Source organism: Emericellopsis cladophorae, assembly GCF_022114955.1.
Source record: "Emericellopsis cladophorae strain MUM 19.33 chromosome Unknown NODE_94_length_50887_cov_118_607499, whole genome shotgun sequence".
Classification (NCBI taxonomy): domain Eukaryota; kingdom Fungi; phylum Ascomycota; class Sordariomycetes; order Hypocreales; family Bionectriaceae; genus Emericellopsis; species Emericellopsis cladophorae.
Window position 1 is genome coordinate 31,137 of NW_026251019.1, and position 19,751 is coordinate 50,887.

The window sequence follows — 19,751 nt, forward strand, 5'->3', positions numbered from 1 at the left end:
TAGCGGAGAACAGAACATCTTCCAAGCCGGTGTACTGACTCGTCCTTCGGTCCTGGCCCCAGAAACTCAGTCAGCACTGATGGGGAGCTCTCGTTCAACGCGGAAGCCGCATCAGGCTTGAGCCCGGAAACCACCCAATGACGCCAGAAAGCGAACTTCGGGTCATCTGGGGTGGGCGCATCAGGGTCGATCAGCAACAGCATGTATGTCGATGAATCTGTGCCGTTGGTCTTTTTCGTCGACCACCAAGTCAGATACGATCCAATAATGGCGTTGCCAATTTGGCTTGGTCACATTACCTCTGGCGCGAAGGTGACACTGGGTGCGGCCTTGCACTCGGAAGCTCGAAAAAATGTCCCAAGTTCGATGAGGCGATCCCCGAATTTAAGGGCGAGTTGTGTACTCGGCGAAAAGTCCTCGGGAACAAGGGACGCTGCCGGGCCAGGTACAAGCCCCGCCTTTGCGAGACTGTTCCTAAGTGCCTGCGCTTCGTCTTGTTGAGACATGGCTGAAATAATAGATAAGGAGAAGACTCTATCTTTTTGGGTCCAACAAGTGTTTGAGTGCACGGCATTGTGCAGTTCTTATAACAGATCGCGGGACCACCAGCGAGCTCGTTGACTGGTGGAATTATATGGCAGCATATGTGCCGATGCCACGCAAGGAAACGGAGTCTCGACTTCGGGGTTGAACAACAGCGAGGGAGATATTCGTATGTCCATAGATAATTACTTTTTTATTATGAAATATGGCTTGGCGTAGATTCCATCATACATCCTCAAATTCGAATCGGACAAGCAAGCTAGTCCTGGTCTCTCTCCCCTTCAAGTCGAGCATGCGAATAAAAGACCAACCAGGTACAATATACGACAGGCGAACAGCATGCACTGCAATATTTGGGTTCCTGGCCCAGCTCTCATCGTGCTTTATTAAAAGACGTAGAAAGACGAGTTCGCTGTCATCATACTCCCACTCGAGAACATCGTCCCAAATGGGGTCAGTGGACGGGGGATTCTCGCCGCGATGGAGGAAGCCGAGTTTGTGCTGCTTGTACGGCGCAGTCTTACGCTTCGGGGGTTCGTTCTTGAGATCATCCGGGTGGAAAAGGGTGCAAGTGAGATAAGGCTTGAACGATCCAACCTCTGTGTCCTCAGGGAGTTGAATGTCAGACGCGCCTCCGACATGAAGGCGAAGCTTTCTTTTGCGGCCGGTCGAGAGTTTGCCATCACCGCCAGCGCGGAGAGCCGCAGGCTTCAAGACGAATCCGTCCGAGCCAGCAAAGAGAGCGTCGTTGATTTGGTTGCTTGTTCCGAATGTTTGACAGTTGAGGGCACAGACCTGCGCGCCGATGCCCCAGAATGGCACGGGTTTGAGGTTCGACGAGGAGATGCGGGTTCCCTTGGGAAACACACGCATCAGGTGCCTTGCGTTGTGTCTCGCAATCGACGTACTTTGTTCTGGAAGATGCGATGCAAGTCCCGATTCCGAGACGTTTATGAGGTGATGGTGCGGTCCATTGGTCAGCCCAGCATCACTGAACCAAGAATTGTCGCCTGGTTTTACCGACTGGGCATAGACTCCGAGCTCCGCGAGCTCCGGGATGATGACTGTCGAGGGTGCCTTCTTCTTCTTGTCCTTGTATTCTTTCCGAGCCGTCTTCTCCTCCTCATCATCCTCAGAGTCGTCCGAGTCGCTGTCGCTGTCATCGGCCTCGTTTGAAAGGTGATACTCGACCATGACAACGATCTTTGCTCCGAGTTCCTCGAGTGTCACATGCTCGCCAGAGTCGGCTTGCTCTCGATGGCCTTCCATCCGAATAGGCTCACTAAGGAGGCGATGCCCGAAGACTTCGCGCATGATCTGTGCAAGTCGAAGCTGACCGTGTGCGTCACAGTGGTTCTCGAGGGACAGCAGGATTGGTGCTTGTCTCTGATGCGGATCCTGTCCAGCCGCCGCTTTCTCCTCATCGCAGCAGTCACGTATAGCCTCGCAGACGGACCGGAATGATATGTTGGACACCAATGTGAAGCCATGCGTCACCTTTGGCTCGTCCATATTGTCGCTGTTGTCCCACGCATCTATCTCCACGCATCGTGACCCTGTCTTGATGGCAGTCTCGTACGCCGACACGCAAGATGTTCCGTAAAGTTGATGCGCTACAAGATACGTATTATGACTGGAGCTGATGAAATATTCCGGCAGCGGATGCGACCGGTCAGTGATGGCCTCGGGAACATTGATGTGAGGCTTGGTGACCAGGGCTCGCAGCGCGTCAGTCGACGCATCAGATTCGGGGACCGCCTCCTTTTCAGACAGAATGCCGTTTGCGACGATGAAAGACCTCAAGGCTTTGCTCACGTGCAATTTGTCTTTGGTGACTACATCGTCCTTGATGCGATGGCCGGTGCTGTCGACGTCCACGTTTTCACCTCGATCCTCATCGTCCTCCTTACCCTTCTCCCTGAAGGGGTTCAGACTGGACAACTTGGCTGTGATATCTGCCATGGCTCAATGCAGAAACAGGTAGAATGAGCACAGCGAAAAGTAGCCAAAAAGTAATGGCCAGCAGGTACGCTTTTGTAAAGAACATTACATGGATATTCCAGGGAATGGATACACTTCTTGAGGTGGTGCATTGCTACGGTAGGGGTAACTCTGCTTGGGCTTGCGTCATCACCAATGCGCGTCGATGAGGGGCAACGACAAAGAAGGTTGATACGGACATGGAGAAAGCCGAAACTACTACGTCTGGGACTACCTTGGCAATGCGAAGTACGCAGCCGGAGCAGCCTAGCCTACACGTAGTATGCAAACATTCAATCTAGTCTCGCGTTTGAGTGTGCGCATCTTCTACGTGCAAGTATTGTATTTACACAGCTCAAAAGACCACTACACCTCAAACGGTCACGTGCATCTTATTAGCACCGTGATGCAGGCGGTGTCAATTGGTTGGATCCGAGCGACGGATCCACTGCACGGGGAACGGTAGACGTACATATCTCGCGTTGCAAATTATTTTTTTCCTTTCTTCTCTTCTTCACAAATATTGAACAACGCAAAAACAACGTTCATGTTCCCATTTTTACATCTGTGTGAGGAGCCGTCTCTCGACGTGCACCCAAGACCTAAGATAATTGCGGAACACAGAATGGAGAGTAACAAAACAGCGCGCAATCTTGGGTGCGGTGCTCCCCCTACGTATGGGGAGGATCGCAATGATTGACCGTACATAATGACGCAAAGGAGACGCTTTCACAAGCACACCCAGCCAACAGCTCGCGCATCCCTTTCCTCGGTAAGCACTGTCTGTGCTTCGAAGTTAGATTTGAGCGCAGCAACTACTCGCGGTGTGATATCGCGGTGTCTAGTACTTGAATCGTTTGATGCTACAGGACTTCGTAGAGTGACCAAGATGAAGTGTCGGAGTCGAACCTGGAAGAAGTCCTGTTGCTGGCGAATATCGCGTCCGGTTATCACGCGGTTGACATTGCGACGCCAGGGGATAAGTACTTGTCAAACGCGCTGGTTCTGTGCCTCCACTTGCCGAGGCCGATAGGCTCCAATACCGCGTACTCCATAGTAAGTAGAGAATCGCACGACAAGTAAAGTACGGACACGTTGACGTCGGACCTCTTACGTCACGATTGAACTGGCGTCCTTTGGGAGACATCCTCATCATGATGATCTGCCTTTGGACTACCACGCTAGTCACGATCCGTCGGCAAAGGTCTATTGATTCATACAATCCCTCAAGGTTCCGAAGTACATCACCGAGCTTGTGGCACGAACGAGTGCGTTCATGATACATTGGAATCAACACCTGAGCAACCTGAGCACCGTTGATCAAGTGTATACCATGGCGGATATCAGTAACTACGCCATCAATGTCCCCGCGGAACAGCTCAAGCTGCTCAGCGACAAACTAGCCATCGCAACATTCCCGACTCCCGTCGACTTCAGCGACGACTGGAACTACGGCGTTCCTCTGGAGGACATCAAGCGACTGGCTCATTACTGGGCCAATGGCTTTGACTGGAGAGCTCAGGAGGCCAGACTGAACAAGCTGCCGCAATTCTCAACAAAAGTCGATGTTGATGGGTTTGGCTCGCTGAGCATACACTTTGTTCACAAACGCAGCCACAGAGAGAATAGTATCCCGCTGCTGTTCTGTCATGGCTGTATGTGGCGCTCTCATTCTACGGATCTTGCGATATACTGACGGGAGCTTAGGGCCTGGAAGTTTTCTAGAAGTGACTAAAATACTGCCGTTACTCACGCAGAGTAACGACGGGCAGTCGTTCCATGTCGTTGCACCCTCTCTACCTAATTACGGCTTCTCAGACGGCGTGAATAAGCCAGGTTTCGGAATGCCTCAATACGCTGAAGCTATGCATAAGGTCATGCTAAGTCTCGGCTACACCCAGTATGGTCCGTATTCCAGCACTTAACTCTAGAAGGTGAGTTGCTGACCGTTTGTAGTCACTCAAGGTGGCGATTGGGGCTTTGCCGTTACCCGTATGATGGGCATATTATATCCCCAGAATGTGCTGGCATCACATTTGAACATGGTTCGCACCAAAGGGCCAACACTGACTTCGGCGCCTGCTGGTGTCGCGAATGACATACAATCTTATACAGAGGAAGAAAAAGCTGGTCTTGAACGATCGAGATGGTTCGAAAAGGAAGGGTTCGGATATAACCTTTTGCAGTCAACGAAGCCATCCACGATTGGCATGGCCTTGACCGACTCACCCATCGCGCTTCTGAGCTGGATGTATGAGAAGCTGCACGACTGGACTGACGACTATCCGTGGACCGATGATGAGATCCTCACTTGGGTCTCCATCTACCAATTCTCCGTTGCTGGCCCTGCCGCCAGTGCTCGAATCTACTACGAGAACATCCACGCCAGCCGAGCCCTCACTAAGAAAATCCTCGAGTACAACGAGGCGACCAAGCTAGGCCTTTCGTATTTTCCTCGTGATATAATGGTGCTCCCATCGGCCTGGGGGCGTACGCTCGGGCCTGTCGTATTCGAAGTGAGACACGACAGAGGAGGGCATTTTGCAGCTCACGAAACACCAGAACTGCTGGTGAAGGATTTGAGGCAGATGTTTGGGGAACGCGGAGGAGCACACGATGTCATAAAGACTATCTTGGCAAAGGGCGACAGCCGACTTTGATCGGGACTATCGTTCATGGTCTTCGTCGGAGATGGTTTGAGGTGGATGAACCACTGACCTTTTTCAGCTTTCCCCTGTCGCGAAGTAACCTGTCGCAGAAATAATGTGATACGTCACGGCTAAACTATCGAGAAGACATCATCGAGCACTATTTCTATTCTATGAATAAATATAGATTATTTAAAGTCACATACTGCCTCCCCCTTCTTTGACATGAATAGCCGTTGTGAAAATGGCAGAAGATTGCAGGGTAAGCGACCTCTGCACTCTGCACTGCCATATGCTCTCGGTACTCCGTACTCCGAGTCTGGTTCTGCTCCACATTCCATACCTCTCCACCAACATGGCCCATCAAGCCCATAACATTCCTTGGACCACTTTGTCGTCCTGCCTCTCCTGGCGCCTGTCGAACCGTTGCGAGGGTGGCGCGGCGGATCTTCACTTGAATCCCCGGCGCGACCGAGGCAAGAAGCTTAGGCACTTTACGACCGCGTTCGCGCGCAACATACACGAGCATGCTGAGTGCGAGATTCGAAAACATGCCGATGACAGCAATCCGCCGCCCGCACGAGACGAAGTGGTTGTAGACGATGATGCGGCTGCCCTGATTGCGCCCATCATTAAACGATGGAGACAGTCTGTTGAATACCGCCTAGGCATGAACAACACTCGGCTCGGCGCTTGTTCTCATCAGAGCGACGACTGCGGCTGCGTTTTGCCTCGAGCAAGGCGTAAGATGGCGGCCTTTACCGAAGTGTTTCATGCACAAGGTTGCTACAGCGATATGCATGTGGGATCAAGCGGTTTCTTCAATGCGGAGGTTTTCACGGCGATGCTGCTACATGGCCAGATGCAAGCATTGTTCCGCATATGCAGTCATCCAGAGGTCGCCTTGCAGACTTGGTGGGAGGAGCGGGAGTGCCAGTGCGAAGAATATTTTGGATGGTCTCGTGCCTCTAATTCCGCGCTGGACGCATACATCTTGCTGAATGTGCTGCTGCACTTTCCCCAGACTTGGGGAAAGGGACAGGCTGATTACCGACGCTTGAAAACCTATCAGGAGGTCGTGTACCGGATCACCAAGGGTTCAGTCGACGAGCTGCCTGCCTACCCGCACCGCCGGTTCTTTGGCATTGCGGACGGCCAGTTCAAAGATAACGATAGTTGGGACTCTCCGCATTCGCGGGAGCGATGGCTTCGACCAAAGTCATCAAGGCGCTGGCGAGACACCGGGGGCAAGAGTCAAGGGTCTGTGTTGGGGCACATCCCTTATGAGGCTTTCGTCGACCTGGATCAGATTTCTGAGTACCTCCCTTCGAGCCAGGACGTTTCGCATGTTCGATGGGTTCTCTGCAAGAAAGGATTACCAGCTGAAGTTGCCAACATCATCCTACAAGAAGCACGCTATCATGCCCAGCGTCGGCTCCCGGTGCCCGATGATCCTTTGCACTCGAATAACAGCGACGAGTTGCGCATGTACTTGACGTATAACTGGCAGCTCATCACCCGCAGTGCGGCACTCGGTGCACGCATGGGGATGCAGATTGACTGGGAACAGCAGGTTGCTGGCTCTCTTCTGAGACTTTTTAAGTGCTCTTGCAAAAACCACGATGCACCTTCTTTGATAGATTACGAAGCTTCGATCGACTACGAAGCTTCCCGACATGGGATTATTAAATTTCTGTGACCGTCTATCCGACATTAACTTTGCGGCTTGCGAGGTTATGATAGTGAGCAGCCAATAGTTTTTTTCGTATAGCGAGGATTGGATATAGACTTTGCAGATCCGCCTCGAGCTCTAGCGAAAGAAGACCAACGAAAGCTCGAGATGCTGCCACATGCCGCATGCCGCGGGGGTATTGGTCTGGGGTCTTCTTGCTGGGAGAACGCCAGCCATTGTCAAATACCATCCGCAACCGTGCCTTTCCTTTCCACAAAACCGGCCGCCTGACACAAGAATAGCTTGGCCTGCTCGCTGAGCGTAGCTGAAGCGTGTAAAGATCAGCTCGTCTTTATAAAGTTCTCAACAAGTAAAGATCCCAAGCAAGGTGCACAGGTACCTAATGAGAACACCAGCCCCATAAATGGCGGATTCAAGTTGGAGACATCCACGGGGAGCGGACCTTTCCCTCCTCGGGCCCAGACCACTCCATGGACAATCTACGCGCCTGGAGGAGGTCGCGCTCCGGGCCTTTCAGCAATCGAAGATCCAGCAAGGCGGGCCTGTAGCATCAAGCAATAGGTACATTTTCTGCGCTCAATCTCCTACGTGGCTCTCTGTACTCGTGCGTGGCCTCATTACGTCAGAGGTCAATCAGGGAAGATGCCCCTCCAACAAGCTTCGATGGAATTTTTCGGAATCAACGCATAATAGGCTCAATTGTCGTTCCATGTTCCATCGTGAGGATCCCATTTTCGACAGTTGCATTTTGCCAATAATCAATCAAGCCGTCCACGTGCTGTGTTCGAGCTGTCCCGCCTGCGCAGGATCAGACGTATCCCACGTACCCCTCCATCGTCAACCTTCCCCGACGAGTGTGATCTAGAAGTTGAAAGCGCAACGCTGAGTACTCAGTTTCGCCGTCTGCTCTGCGGCCATCCCAAGTCACTATGACCGTGTTCATCTGCTCTCTGTAAGCTGTGCCATGGGCAAAGCTCGCGTAAGCTGTCCGGATCACGTTGGCTAACAAGATCGCGGCAGCTTCCTTCCCAAAACCGTTCATTTCAACCTCCCAGGCCAGCCTCGACGGACTTCATCTGGGCTCGAGCGACCAACAGCAAAAGCGCCGACTACAACCAAAGTGAAGCCGAAAGTCACCATCGATCCAACACCAAGTCTCTTCACGCCGCGCCCCGATATCACACCTCCCCAGACGCCGACGTACGAAGAAGAGCAGCCCGATCCATTTGCCAACGAGGATGGCATCCGCGTACAGTTCCCCAATGATCTTGGGTCTCCCTCTGACAAGATCTCTTCATCCTGGGGCGGCCGTTTCAACCAACCAAAGTCGCGCGCGAACTCGCCGCCTCCAGCTGCCATCGCCGAGCATGGGCGCACCGTCGAGAAGGCGCGCGAGCTGGGACGCCAAGGCGTGATTCAACCGAAGCCACTGGTCCGCAGCGAAAGTCACGATCGTGTCTTTGCATCTGCCGGATGGAAAGTAGTTGATGCTGACCAGGGCAACGGAGGCTTGCGTAATGCTGCCGATGCGGCGGCGCGGGAGGGCAAGCTGTCAGAATACACCTGGGTTGGCACTCTGGGCATGCCGACTGATGCACTTGACGGTACGCAGCAGAAGCAGGATATCGAGGACACCATGGCGACTGAGCACGACATGCTGACCGTCTTCTGCTCGGACAAGGACTTTGATGGACACTATGCGCACTTTTGCAAGCAGATCTTGTGGCCCGTCTTCCACTACCAGATCCCCGACAACCCCAAGAGCAAAGCATACGAAGACCACTCGTGGAAATACTACGTCAACGTGTGCCAGGCCTTTGCCGACAAGATCGTCAAGAACTGGAAACGTGGCGACGTCGTCTGGGTGCATGACTACCACCTGCTCCTCGTCCCAGGCATGGTGCGTCAGAAACTCCCCGAGGCCAAGATTGGATTCTTCTTGCACGTCGCCTTCCCATCATCCGAGGTCTTTCGGTGCCTTGCCGTGCGCAAGGAGCTGCTGGAAGGCATGCTGGGCGCCAATCTCGTCGGTTTCCAGATCCCCGAATACACAAGGCATTTTCTGCAGACGTGCAGCCGCATCCTCAACGTGGAGGCCACAACAGAAGGCATCGAGTTGGAGGACCGGTTCGTTGATGTGACAGACATGGCTATTGGCATCGATCCCGTGAGCTTGGGCAAGCATCGCGATGAGGAGAATGTCATCAAGTGGCTCAAGATCATGCAGGAGCGTTACAAGGGAAAGAGGCTCATTGTGGCACGAGACAAGCTGGATCACGTTAGGGGCGTGCGCCAGAAGCTTCTGTCGTATGAGCTGTTCCTCAACAAGCATCCCGAGTGGCGGGGCCATACCGTCCTGATCCAGGTGGCTCTCTCGACGAGCGAAAAGAGCGACCTGGACGCCACCGTCTCGGATATTGTGACACGCGTCAACTCGTCGTGGGCAAACCTCGCATATCAGCCCGTGGTCTACCTCAAGCAAGACATTGACTACGCGCAATACCTGGCTCTGCTGACGATTGCCGATGCGCTCATGATCACCAGTCAGCGTGAGGGTATGAATCTGACATCGCATGAGTATCTGTTTTGCCAGGACGGCAGCCTGTTGCCGGAGAAGAAGCACGGCTCGTTGATCCTCTCGGAGTTTGCTGGCACCGCCTCGCTTTTCAACAAGAACGAGCTGTCGGTGAATCCTTGGGACTATCGCCAATGCGCCGAAGCTATCCGCCAAGCTCTTGAGATGTCCCCCGAGGAGAAGAAGCGCCGATGGGAGCTTCTGCATGGGGCTGTCTCGCAACATACCGGATCCCACTGGTTCACCGACTTCCTAGCGCACCTTGAGACGTCGTACAACGGACAGCACAAGCGCGACCAGACGTCCGTGCCGCGCCTGTCGATTCCAAACGTTGTCGGAAAATATCAACAGTCGCGGCGTCGTCTGTTTGTGCTTGACTACGAGGGTACATTAGTCAGCTGGGGCCCTCTCAGCCAGATCATTCCTGTGAGCCCTCAACGGACTCTGGACATTCTCAACGATCTCCTGCTTGACGAACGCAACACGGTCTACGTCATGTCAGGGCGTCGCCCGAAGGAATTGGAGCGAGTCTTCCGACGCGTGCCCAATCTGGGCCTCATTGCGGAGAATGGATGCTTTGTCAAAACAGCCCAGAGCGATGAGTGGACGGAGATGGCCGACCGAACCCAGATTCAGACGTGGAAGGAGGCCGTGAGGCCGATCTTCACTTACTTTCTTGAGAGGACGCCGGGAGCCGAGATCGAAGAACGACACTGCAGCTTCCAATTCCACTACCACGGGGCTGAGGACATTGAGGCGGCGGCGCGGCAAGCTTCTGAATGCGCCAGTCATGTGAACGACGCGTGTGAGTCGCAGCGTGTGCACGCTATCCCGCTGGAGCGATCGATTGTGGTGGAGCCGATTGACTGGACCAAGAAGACAGCAGCGAAGAAGGTTTTTGAAGATATGAGCGCTTCTGGCGATGCACCGATTGATTTCCTGATGGTCGTCGGTGATGGGCGTGAGGATGAAAAGGTGTTCAAGTGGGCGAACTACCTGGGCGAGAAGACGGTCCAGCATGCCGTGACTGTCAACCTGGGCAGCCGCAGCACGGAGGCGACAGCCACGGTTACACAAGGTGTGAGCGGTAAGTTTTATTCCTGCCATTGGATTCGACGCAGCCCACTAACATGTTTCAGGGGTTTTGACATGTTTACAAAAGTTGGCTGCTTCTTCTGGCGGCGCCTGAGGCGATCGTCTTTGGGAGGGCATTTGTCTGCAACGTACGTTAGAAATCGGTCAATAATGCATACAATTCAATCGTATATTAGCGCAGGAGAACGAGACTAAGAGCAATGTAAGACTATGTTTTTCAAGGACGATTGGCTATGGCCTCTTCCGCGAAGATAGCCTCGTCGATCAGGTGACCGTCTACGCCACCTACGGCGAGACAGTCCGCGATGAACTTGGTGACTTCGTCAATCTATGGAAGGGCAATTATCCGTAACCCGAAGAACCGGCCCAATGTTAGATCTGGCATACCAAGGGCTTGGCTTCGAGGCCAATCTAGTAGAAGAGGATGACCTCAAAAAGGCCGTTTACTAGCTTTCATTTGAAGCTTCGCGAGGTAATCGAAAAACTCTAAAATTCCGGCGCGCAGGCTATCTTGAGTGTTTCACAAGTTCACACTCGTAGCGCCGAATACTAGCGTCTGTTACAGCAGAATCTGCCTTAACGATCCAGGCCTCTGTAGTGACGCGATGCCGCCTGAAATTCAGGCATAAATAAACCAGGCTGTCGAGGAAAGGGATAATATAGATTATATCGCGAAAAGCTTCATTTTTTATCGCTATATAGCGTAGTATTTGAAGCCATACGTGACAGGTCTATTTGGGTGCGTGATCCTTGTACTGCCAGACCCACCGCAATTCACCCCCTATAACACTACACAACACCAGCCAATATGGCCCTTTCCTGCGTTCCTTCCCTCCTAACCGGCGGCATCACATTAAACGGCAAGTCTACTCAATCCCTTACTTTCGGTTAAATATTTTAACGTTCTTCTTAGTGGTAAGGTAGAAATACCCGAGCCACCGCTGTCGATTCACACGCTCTGCGACAAGCACCCAGGACGCGAAAAACACGATAAGATCCGCGCTGTCTCTGTTGGGCTGTTTTGCCCCTTCTGTTGCCGGCGATGGCCTAAGCTAGTCGTAATCGACGCCCTAAATACGTCCAGCGACCCTCCAACGCCTACAATTACATACAGGCCGCCGTCAATCAGCGGATACGTGTCGTCGGAAGGTCACGGCATTACTGAACAAGCGCTACCCGATCATCCCTGTCGTCTTCAACGCCTGCTGATCGCCTCAATAACCTACGAGGGCACACAATGCAGGCTGTTCTCGCCACAAGGCCGGCTAGGCCTGTCTCGCCGTTTGAAAATCCCTATGGCATCAAAATCCGTGTCCAGCTAGTTCATTCCACCGGTCGCAGGCTCCAAGGTGGTATCTTCAATGCCTCGAGCTCTTTATTGTTAGGTGAGCTAATTTAGGCGTTCTGAAATATAGCTAATTCGCCGTAGGTGGAATAGATCTGCCGCTGATCTCGTGGGCCGACCTTAGATTCCTCACAAAGGCCGATTTTCTGAGCACGTACCTCAATTCTTCCATACTTCATGATGCCCTCGAAATGCTCGATGAATCGATGATACATATCGGCACGTCCTTCCAGAAGACCGGCAAACAAGAGCCTGGGCGGTTTATATCGGTTTCCTTGAAGAATAACAGCCTTTGGGATGTACTAGGCCAAGATAACGATTTTCCGTGGGCTGTTAGTGATAGCCGGGTTGTCGTGTGGATTGAGCTTCAATTCATCGAAGATAGCCTAAAAAAGCCCGCACCAAAGCCACGGAAGCCGCGGTCGAAGGCTAAGTCCACGGCGCCAGATGAACGGTTTAACAGAGAATCAACAACAGCTACAGTTCGGATCAAATCAGAGCCAAATCTAGCATCTTACGAGCCGACCAACCTTACAGCCTTCCCACAGGACCTGGCGGAAGGATCACGCAGTGAGACGGCCCCGTCCGAAGCGTCAGATGATACAGACCTCTTCCTGTTTGGCGGCCTTGGTGCACCTAAGAAGACAGTCAGTCAGGCAGCCGATGAGGCCCCCGGTGATACAGTCAGTCGGGTCAGGAAGAGGCCAAGGGCGCCTACAGCGGCCAGCGTTGATAAAGAGGCGCGACTTCGCCGTTCACATCGAGAGGTAAGGCCAACCTCCCGGGCGCGGCGCTCGTGATCAAATTTGCAGCTATTTCTAGCCTCACTTACAGCCTCCATTTTACATACTAATTAAATTTGAACATTGTCTTGATCTTGAACTTCAGCGCCTTTGTGACAACCGCCACACGCCTTGCATAAAAGGTAAATACTATCATCACGAAGCCTGCAATCGCTAGATCACAGTGAATTAATTGATCTATTATAGAATTGAATTCTGCGGCAGGGGCAGTGGTTCAGGTGAGGCTGCCTATACTTGGGGTAGTTAGCTCAGCATGATTTTCCTGTACTGTCCAATTGTGCCCCTCCACCAGACATCCGCTGCCCCTCCATCACTGACGCACGCGGCGGCACGAGAATATTCCCGACATCGGAAGCTCAAGTTTTGTCCTATTCCAACGCCGCCTATCATTATCATTCTTACCGAGAAGACCTTGTAGGATCTCATTCAGAACCACACTCGCCTGTCCGCCTGTTTCACCTACAGCTATACTCCCATCAAACTTGCTACCATGCCAGCCTTCCCGCCGCCTCCCGTCAACACGATTGACTGGTCCAATGTGGGCTTCAAGGTTCGCGAAGGTGCTGATCACCGAGAACATCGTCTCCTACGCTGCATTGCGAGCAAGCCCAGCTAACACAGTCCCAGTCAATGGCCACATTGAAGCCACCTACTCGGTGCACACAAAGCAATGGACGCCCCTGCGCTTCGTCGAGTCGCCCTACATGCGCATCCACGGCATGGCGCCCGCTCTAAACTACGGCCAGCAAGCCTACGAAGGCCTCAAGGCGTTCCGCACCCCCTCGGACGAGGCCATCACTATCTTCCGCCCCGATCGCAACGCCCTGCGCATGCAGCACTCGGCCGACGTCGTCTCCATGCCCCGCGTGCCCGTCGACATGTTCCTCGACGCCTGCCGCGCCGCCGTCGCCCTCAACGCCGAATACGTGCCCCCCCACGAGACGGGCGCCGCCATGTACATCCGCCCCCAGATCTATGGGTCGAGCGCGCAGCTCGGTCTCAGCCCGCCCGAGGAGTACACATTCTGCGTCTTTGTCATCCCCACCGGCGTGTACCACGGCACACACCCCGTCAAGGCGCTCATCCTCGAGGACTTTGACCGCGCGGCGCCCAACGGCACAGGCAACGCCAAGGTGGGCGGCAACTACGCCCCCGTCCTGCGGTGGAGCGACACGGCGCGCAGCGAGGGCTTTGGCATTACCCTGCACCTGGACAGCGCGCAGCACGAGGAGGTGGACGAGTTCAGCACAAGTGGCTTCATTGGTGCCATTGTCGACGGCGAGGACGTCACCCTGGTCGTGCCGGACTCGAGCTGCATCATCGACAGCGTCACGAGCGATTCCATCCTGAAGATTGGCGAGAGCTTTGGGTGGAAGGTCGAGAAGAGGAGTATCAAGTACCCCGAGCTGTCACGCTTCTCCGAGGTCATGGCCGCTGGAACGGCGGCCGCCCTCGTTCCCATCCGCAGCATCACGCGACGAGTTGTCATTGGGCAGGGTCTGCCGAAAGACTCGCCGCGGGTGAGTGTTGAGGCCGATGGCGCTGAGACAGTCACGTTCCTCAGCGATGACCAGCAGGAAGCTGGTGCGATCTGCTTGAAGCTGCTGAATCAGCTCAAGGGTATTCAGTTGGGTAAGTTGGGAGACCCTCTTGGATGGAGGGTCGTCGTGAGCGAGAAGGATGGCAAGGCGGTTCAGCCAGTTCAGGAGGAGGAAGGCAAGCGGACGCCCACAGTGGATCAGATGGATTAGCTGATTAATTTAGTAATTCACTATTTTGCGTTTCACCGTGTATAGCAGGCTGCAAAGATTGTGAGGCCATCTGCTCAATTCCCCCTATCGGCTTGGCGCAGCGACCACTGAGTCTCTCGAACGTGACGTGGAAGCCAAGACCGTCAGACGTTCTGAAGCTCTGTTAGAAGGCCCGGTCCTTGGTCGTGGAGGATCTTGGCATCACGCTTAAAGCGTTGTAGCCATTCGTCACTATCCGCCATGGTCGTGTTGAAGCTATCGCCACTGTTGCTGTTAGCTTGCCGTCTTTTCCGAGAGAAACCAAGTCACTCACTCTTCGTACATGATCCACCTTGCTTGGTGCTTCAGCTCCTCGTCCGTGGGGACATGCTGATTCGGGTTGTTGGGCGACATGGTCGCGGCTACCCACCTCGCCAGCTCCCGGGCCACCCACTTGTCAAAGTTGGGATCGTTCAAGTAGTACTCGCCTATCTTCATCTTGATGAGGCCAGGCCTGTGCGGGCTCTTGTTGCCGTCGGACATTGTCTGGTCGTTGTGCGAGGATACTTGGTTGGCCGTCCCGGAGATCCTTGCATAGAAGCCATATGAATCCGCCCAAGGCAGATGTCGCCTCTTGAATCGTGCAAGCCACCCGTGATTGCTTGCCGCTAGTGTTCTCCATTCCGCATTGTCAAATTCATCAATGATCTTGAGGGCCTGCTGCCGCAGTGCTGTGTCGTCGGGCTCGATCCCGTGCTGTCGGAGCAACTCCACCCTCTCAGCCAATTTGCTTTCCAGCTGTTCGTAGTTTTGCAAGACCTGATCGATAGGAGTGGGCGTTACTTCAAACTGCGCCGTCTCGGACAGATTCACCCCCGCCCGGAGTTGGAAGCGCTTCAGCCAACTCTTGGACGACCGTGCCAGCTCCAGGAGCCACGTGGTGGCAATGTCTGACGGTGATGAAGAGGCGCTCTCCATTTTTCGAAGAATATCAACGGCCTGTCGGTGCACTCGAGACTCTGTGAGAGATTCAGGAGGCTGAGACTGCACGAAGTCTAGTAGCTGGGCCTCTAGAGGACAAGATTCAAAGGGGCTCTTTTTGCCGATGATGTGGAGGAATGTTAAGCGGCTCTCCTTGGCGGAGCGCAGGGGACTGAGCTTTGCCTTTTGGACAATGTCGTCGGCCGAAAGAATCAGATCCCGCAGCCACGAGGAGCATTCGTCGCCATGGTATGAGGGCACCTCTGCTGCGAAGATGATGCGACACGCGTCGGATTGTAACTCTGCTGGGCTGGGGATCCTGCCCGTTTTGTCGTAGCAAATGTCGATGAAATTCATCAGCTCAAGCTTAATCAGCTCGTACGCATTGATTGGAGATTCGAGTGGCGCATTACAGGCGCTGAAGGGATAGGGCGAGTTTCTCTCGAGAGCAATGAGGTAGGGTGCCATTGCGTTCTCCAGCCTGGAGAGGATGTGCGGATCTAGGCCCCAGTCGCCCTTCCAGTTAGCCATGGTGGTGCCCATCTTGAAGTGTTCAGCCAGGTGGTCCGCCCTCGCCGCAAACGTGGTCATTTCCAGACCACAGAAGCCACATGTCGATCTCACGTCGGGGCTCTCCATCTTCCACTCGCTTAACTGCCGGACAAGCTGCGCCGGTTTCAGGTTGTGCACAAGCCGCAAATGCTGACCCAAGTGGTCTTTCCGGTGAAAGGTGCGTTCGTCAAGGGGTCGGCCTTGGCAGATGGTGTAATTATGATTCTGCATGTGCTCGATGCCCGGGTCCAACTCGCCACAGAAGACACAACTCTGCGTCCCGTCATTGTTAGATAAAGTAGGGCCGTGGGGTGCACAGACCCAACGGTCGAGTGCAAGGTGAAGGGACTTCTCATGGCGCTGCCAGGTGTGTTTCGTACTAAAAGTCTCGGTGCAAAAGGTGCATTGGAACGTGTTTGTGGGAGCTGTGAGCGGTGTCTTGTTACTGCTGTGCTGGCGTGCGCCGCGCCTCTTCCGTCGCTGCCGCCGATTTGAAAAGAGACTGAGGGAACCTGTCGAGTCTCGGCTCTCGTGAGAATAGGCTGAGCTGCTGGAGTGGGACGTGCCGTTGCTACTCGCAGGAGATGGTCGACAGTGTGAGCTGCCAGAGAATGTGTCCGCTGGCGTATGGTGGTATGAGTCGCGTTTGGGTAGAGGGGATGACGACGCAAGTGCTAATGCAATGGCATCCGGATTCGCTGGCTCGTGTTCCGGAGGGGAGTCGACCCACCTCTCCAGTGGATTCATGAACGGTGTTCTTGATGTTGGCGCCGGCGTGCCAGCCCTCCTCCTGTTAGGAATCTCTTTGCCACCTGGGCTCTCGGTGCGTGGCGATGCGGTCTTGTACTCGGGTACTTTGCCCCTACGCCGTGCATTTGCAAGCCAGTTGAGAATCTGCGTTTTGTTCAAGCCTGTCTGTCGTTCCAGGATGTCGCGCTCCTCATCAGTCGGGAAAGGGTGTCGTGAGTGAGTGCTGAGCCAGTTGCGTAGAATCTTGAGAGACTCTCGTGAGAACCGCGTGCCCACCTTTGGTGGCAGAGCTGAGGAGGAGGATGCATGGGCAGCTGGAAGACCTGGTGTTTCCGGTCGGCTGTCTGTCCGCAGCGATCCTGGTGTAGCCGACTGCGAACTCATGTCCAGCATCGTGTTGTCAGGCCATGGCAGCTGGTTCTGAATGGCGCTGAACGCGTCTAGGCTCAGGGTCGGGTCGAAGAACGGTAGGGTTCCATCGAAACCGTGCTGCATGGCGCCGGAGAATGGCTGATCAAACGCGAAATCCTGATCATCGGCTGCATGATTTGTTGAAGGGAACTCGGCTTGAGTGAGGTCGAGCGCTGTAGGGTCGAATGCAGTAGGGTCAAACTCTAGCATGTTGAACGGGTCTTGGTCCCGGAACGCCATGGGGTCCTGGGTGGCCGGCTACCTGCGACGAGGACAAGGATACTCCTAGAGTTTCTGGGTCTCTCTGCCTGGGCGTTGTGAAGACTAACTTGGTAGGTCGAAAGCTTGGTGTGCGATGTCGCTGATGAAAATCGTCCCATTATGAACGTCGAGTCGTCCGGCTGCGTCGCACCTAATTAAGGTGTGGGCGAGTGTGTGGGGAGATCCATAATGGGGCTGGCACCGATGCTTGACGAATCAAAGCCCGCCGTGGACCGGATCAAGTGCACTGGGGGTGCTGACTATGCTATAATGGGCAATCGATGCACAACTCGTCAATCGCACCCTATGGCTGTCGCTCCCCGCTTTGGATGAGCGATGGTCCAAAATGAGTGTCCGCTTTCCTGCAATACAACAAATTGAGAGAACGGCTATTTCTGGACGCAGTGGAGTCTTACAGTGCGCAAAGGGATAGATCGAACTCGTGTGAGGTAGAGCGACAATTCAAGCTGCCGCCTGTGTACTGGCTTACTACATTCACCCCTATGACATCTAATCACACCCTTGTAAAACACGCATCAACCACCTAAATTGCTCTAGGCTCGATTCCGATACTTATCACTATCACACGTATATAAGGAGCCTTTTGCTGCTCCGGCATATCTTCTCCCTAACCTATCCTCGTTATTCCCATCTATCGGCGCCTGACCGCTAACCTTGCATGTCGGGGCTATTCTCTCTCCTGTCTAGGTCGCGCGTTTAGTGGGGCTACTGGCCCCACTAAACCCTTGGAAGAGCGTGGAAACTGGTGAGGGCTATCCGTACTGCCTAACAAAATCAATGCTTTCCCTCTCTGCATCAAGTTTCAAGCTTTTCACGAATGATCTCTGCTCGAGGAGTACTTCTCGCCACTATGGTTTTAGCATACAGTCCCAGCTGGTGGCTATTTCCGAGGACTATGAATTTATCGTTTCTTCTCCCGGTCATACCATTACCAAGTCTAGCAAAAGTTCTTGCCCACAACATATCCTGAAATAGACACTGCTAGGAGAAGACGGAAGGAAGTTGACGATTAACCTTACATTATTGACGAGGAATTAGATATTCCCTCAGCTATGAAAAGAGGCCGCGGGAGGAGCGCGGTAATCTCTCAACTCCTCGAACACGCATGTACGTGCCTTTGGGTTGACAAGGTACATGTTGATCTCTCTCAAGCGGAAAAGGATCCTTGCTGGTGGAACATGTCCTGTCCGTTGGCGCTCATTTATCAGGACGTCACGTGCGTGCGTACTGCACGTACCGTGATATTTTCGCGTGTTAATTAATCCTGTCTTCTATCTTTGTAGTAGACTTATAACACGTGCCCGAGGACTCACCAACTTTCCGCGTGTGATCACGCGTCGGCACTCGTAAAACTGCGGGTCTTGATGTGCCCCGAGGCTGAACTCGCCTTTGAAGACCCGTGCGCGCGACTTGACTCAAATACCAGAGCAACGCACGCTCGTGTGATACGCAGTTGACGCGAGTGTCTCGCCATCAGAAGCCTCCATGCTATTGCGGGCACGTTTGACCCGTTCATCAGGCAGGGTGGAGAGCAGCTGGGCCATTGGTCTGATACATGTGCCTAAGCGGTTCTTAAATACCCACCAACTTGCGGTTTTTCTCCAAAGAATTATCCGATGTAAAAATCCAAGAATTGGGACTGTCCTGCATCTATACGTCCTTTGTGCCAATGCCTTCACCGTTTGACCGATTATGGCCTACCTTTCCCGGCGTAGCTTCGGCGCCCTTGTCGAGAAGTAGCTGCACGATCACCTCATGGCCTCCTAAGGACGCCGCTTGTAAAGCGTTACGGAAGTGTCCGCCTTGTGCGTTAACGTCGGCGCCCTTGTCGAGAAGTAGCTGCACGATCGTCTTATGGCCTCCTAATGACGCCGCTTGTAAAGCGTTACCGAAGTGTCCGCCTTGTGCATTAACGTCGGCGCCCTTGTCGAGAAGTAGCTGCACGATCGTCTCGTGGCCTTTTGATGACGCCGCTTGTAAATTATTGCCGTATACTCCGCCTTGTGCGTTAACGTCGGCGCCCTTGTCGAGAAGTAGCTGCACGATCGCCTCGTGGCCTCTTTCTAACGCCGCTTGTAAAGCGTTACGGAAGTATCCGCCTTGTGCGTTCACGTCGGCGCCCTTGTTGAGAAGTAGCTGCACGATCGTCTTATGGCCTCTTTCTGACGCCGCCTGTAAAGCATTACCGAAGTGTCCGCCTTGTGCGTTCACGTCGGCGCCCTTGTCGAGAAGTAACTGGGCGATCGCCTCGTGGCCTCTTTCTGACGCCGCTTGTAAAGCATTACCGAAGTGTCCGCCTTGTGCGTTAACGTCGGCGCCCTTGTCGAGAAGTAGCTGCACGATCGTCTTATGGCCTCCTAATG

At 53.8% G+C, this 19,751-nt stretch overlaps 5 protein-coding genes across 5 annotated transcripts; 3 read left to right on the forward strand and 2 right to left on the reverse strand.

Annotated features, from left to right (window-relative positions):
- Window positions 1–768: 768 nt before the first annotated feature.
- On the reverse strand, window positions 769–2,505 carry J7T54_004151 (1-phosphatidylinositol bisphosphate phosphodiesterase-like protein; the record flags this gene model as incomplete). The annotated part of the gene is made up of 1 exon (XM_051510363.1): window positions 769–2,505. The coding sequence occupies one exon, from the start codon at window positions 2,503–2,505 to the stop codon at window positions 769–771; it is 1,737 nt and encodes a 578-aa protein (XP_051358735.1).
- Window positions 2,506–3,856: 1,351 nt separating this feature from the next.
- Window positions 3,857–7,172, forward strand: J7T54_004152 (uncharacterized protein; the record flags this gene model as incomplete). Its single annotated transcript, XM_051510364.1, has 5 exons — window positions 3,857–4,178; window positions 4,489–4,568; window positions 4,710–5,013; window positions 5,405–6,744; window positions 7,146–7,172. The coding sequence occupies 5 exons, from the start codon at window positions 3,857–3,859 to the stop codon at window positions 7,170–7,172; spliced, it is 2,073 nt and encodes a 690-aa protein (XP_051358736.1).
- A 621-nt stretch (window positions 7,173–7,793) lies between these two features.
- J7T54_004153 (uncharacterized protein) lies at window positions 7,794–10,886 on the forward strand (the record flags this gene model as incomplete). Its single annotated transcript, XM_051510365.1, has 3 exons — window positions 7,794–7,816; window positions 7,885–10,526; window positions 10,786–10,886. The coding sequence occupies 3 exons, from the start codon at window positions 7,794–7,796 to the stop codon at window positions 10,884–10,886; spliced, it is 2,766 nt and encodes a 921-aa protein (XP_051358737.1).
- A 2,286-nt stretch (window positions 10,887–13,172) lies between these two features.
- On the forward strand, window positions 13,173–14,433 carry J7T54_004154 (putative branched-chain-amino-acid aminotransferase-like protein; the record flags this gene model as incomplete). The annotated part of the gene is made up of 2 exons (XM_051510366.1): window positions 13,173–13,242; window positions 13,310–14,433. The coding sequence occupies 2 exons, from the start codon at window positions 13,173–13,175 to the stop codon at window positions 14,431–14,433; spliced, it is 1,194 nt and encodes a 397-aa protein (XP_051358738.1).
- A 143-nt stretch (window positions 14,434–14,576) lies between these two features.
- On the reverse strand, window positions 14,577–17,486 carry J7T54_004155 (Homeobox protein-like protein; the record flags this gene model as incomplete). The annotated part of the gene is made up of 4 exons (XM_051510367.1): window positions 14,577–14,688; window positions 14,747–16,218; window positions 16,672–17,364; window positions 17,436–17,486. 4 exons carry the CDS (start codon window positions 17,484–17,486, stop codon window positions 14,577–14,579), a joined length of 2,328 nt encoding a protein of 775 aa, XP_051358739.1.
- Window positions 17,487–19,751: the final 2,265 nt, after the last annotated feature.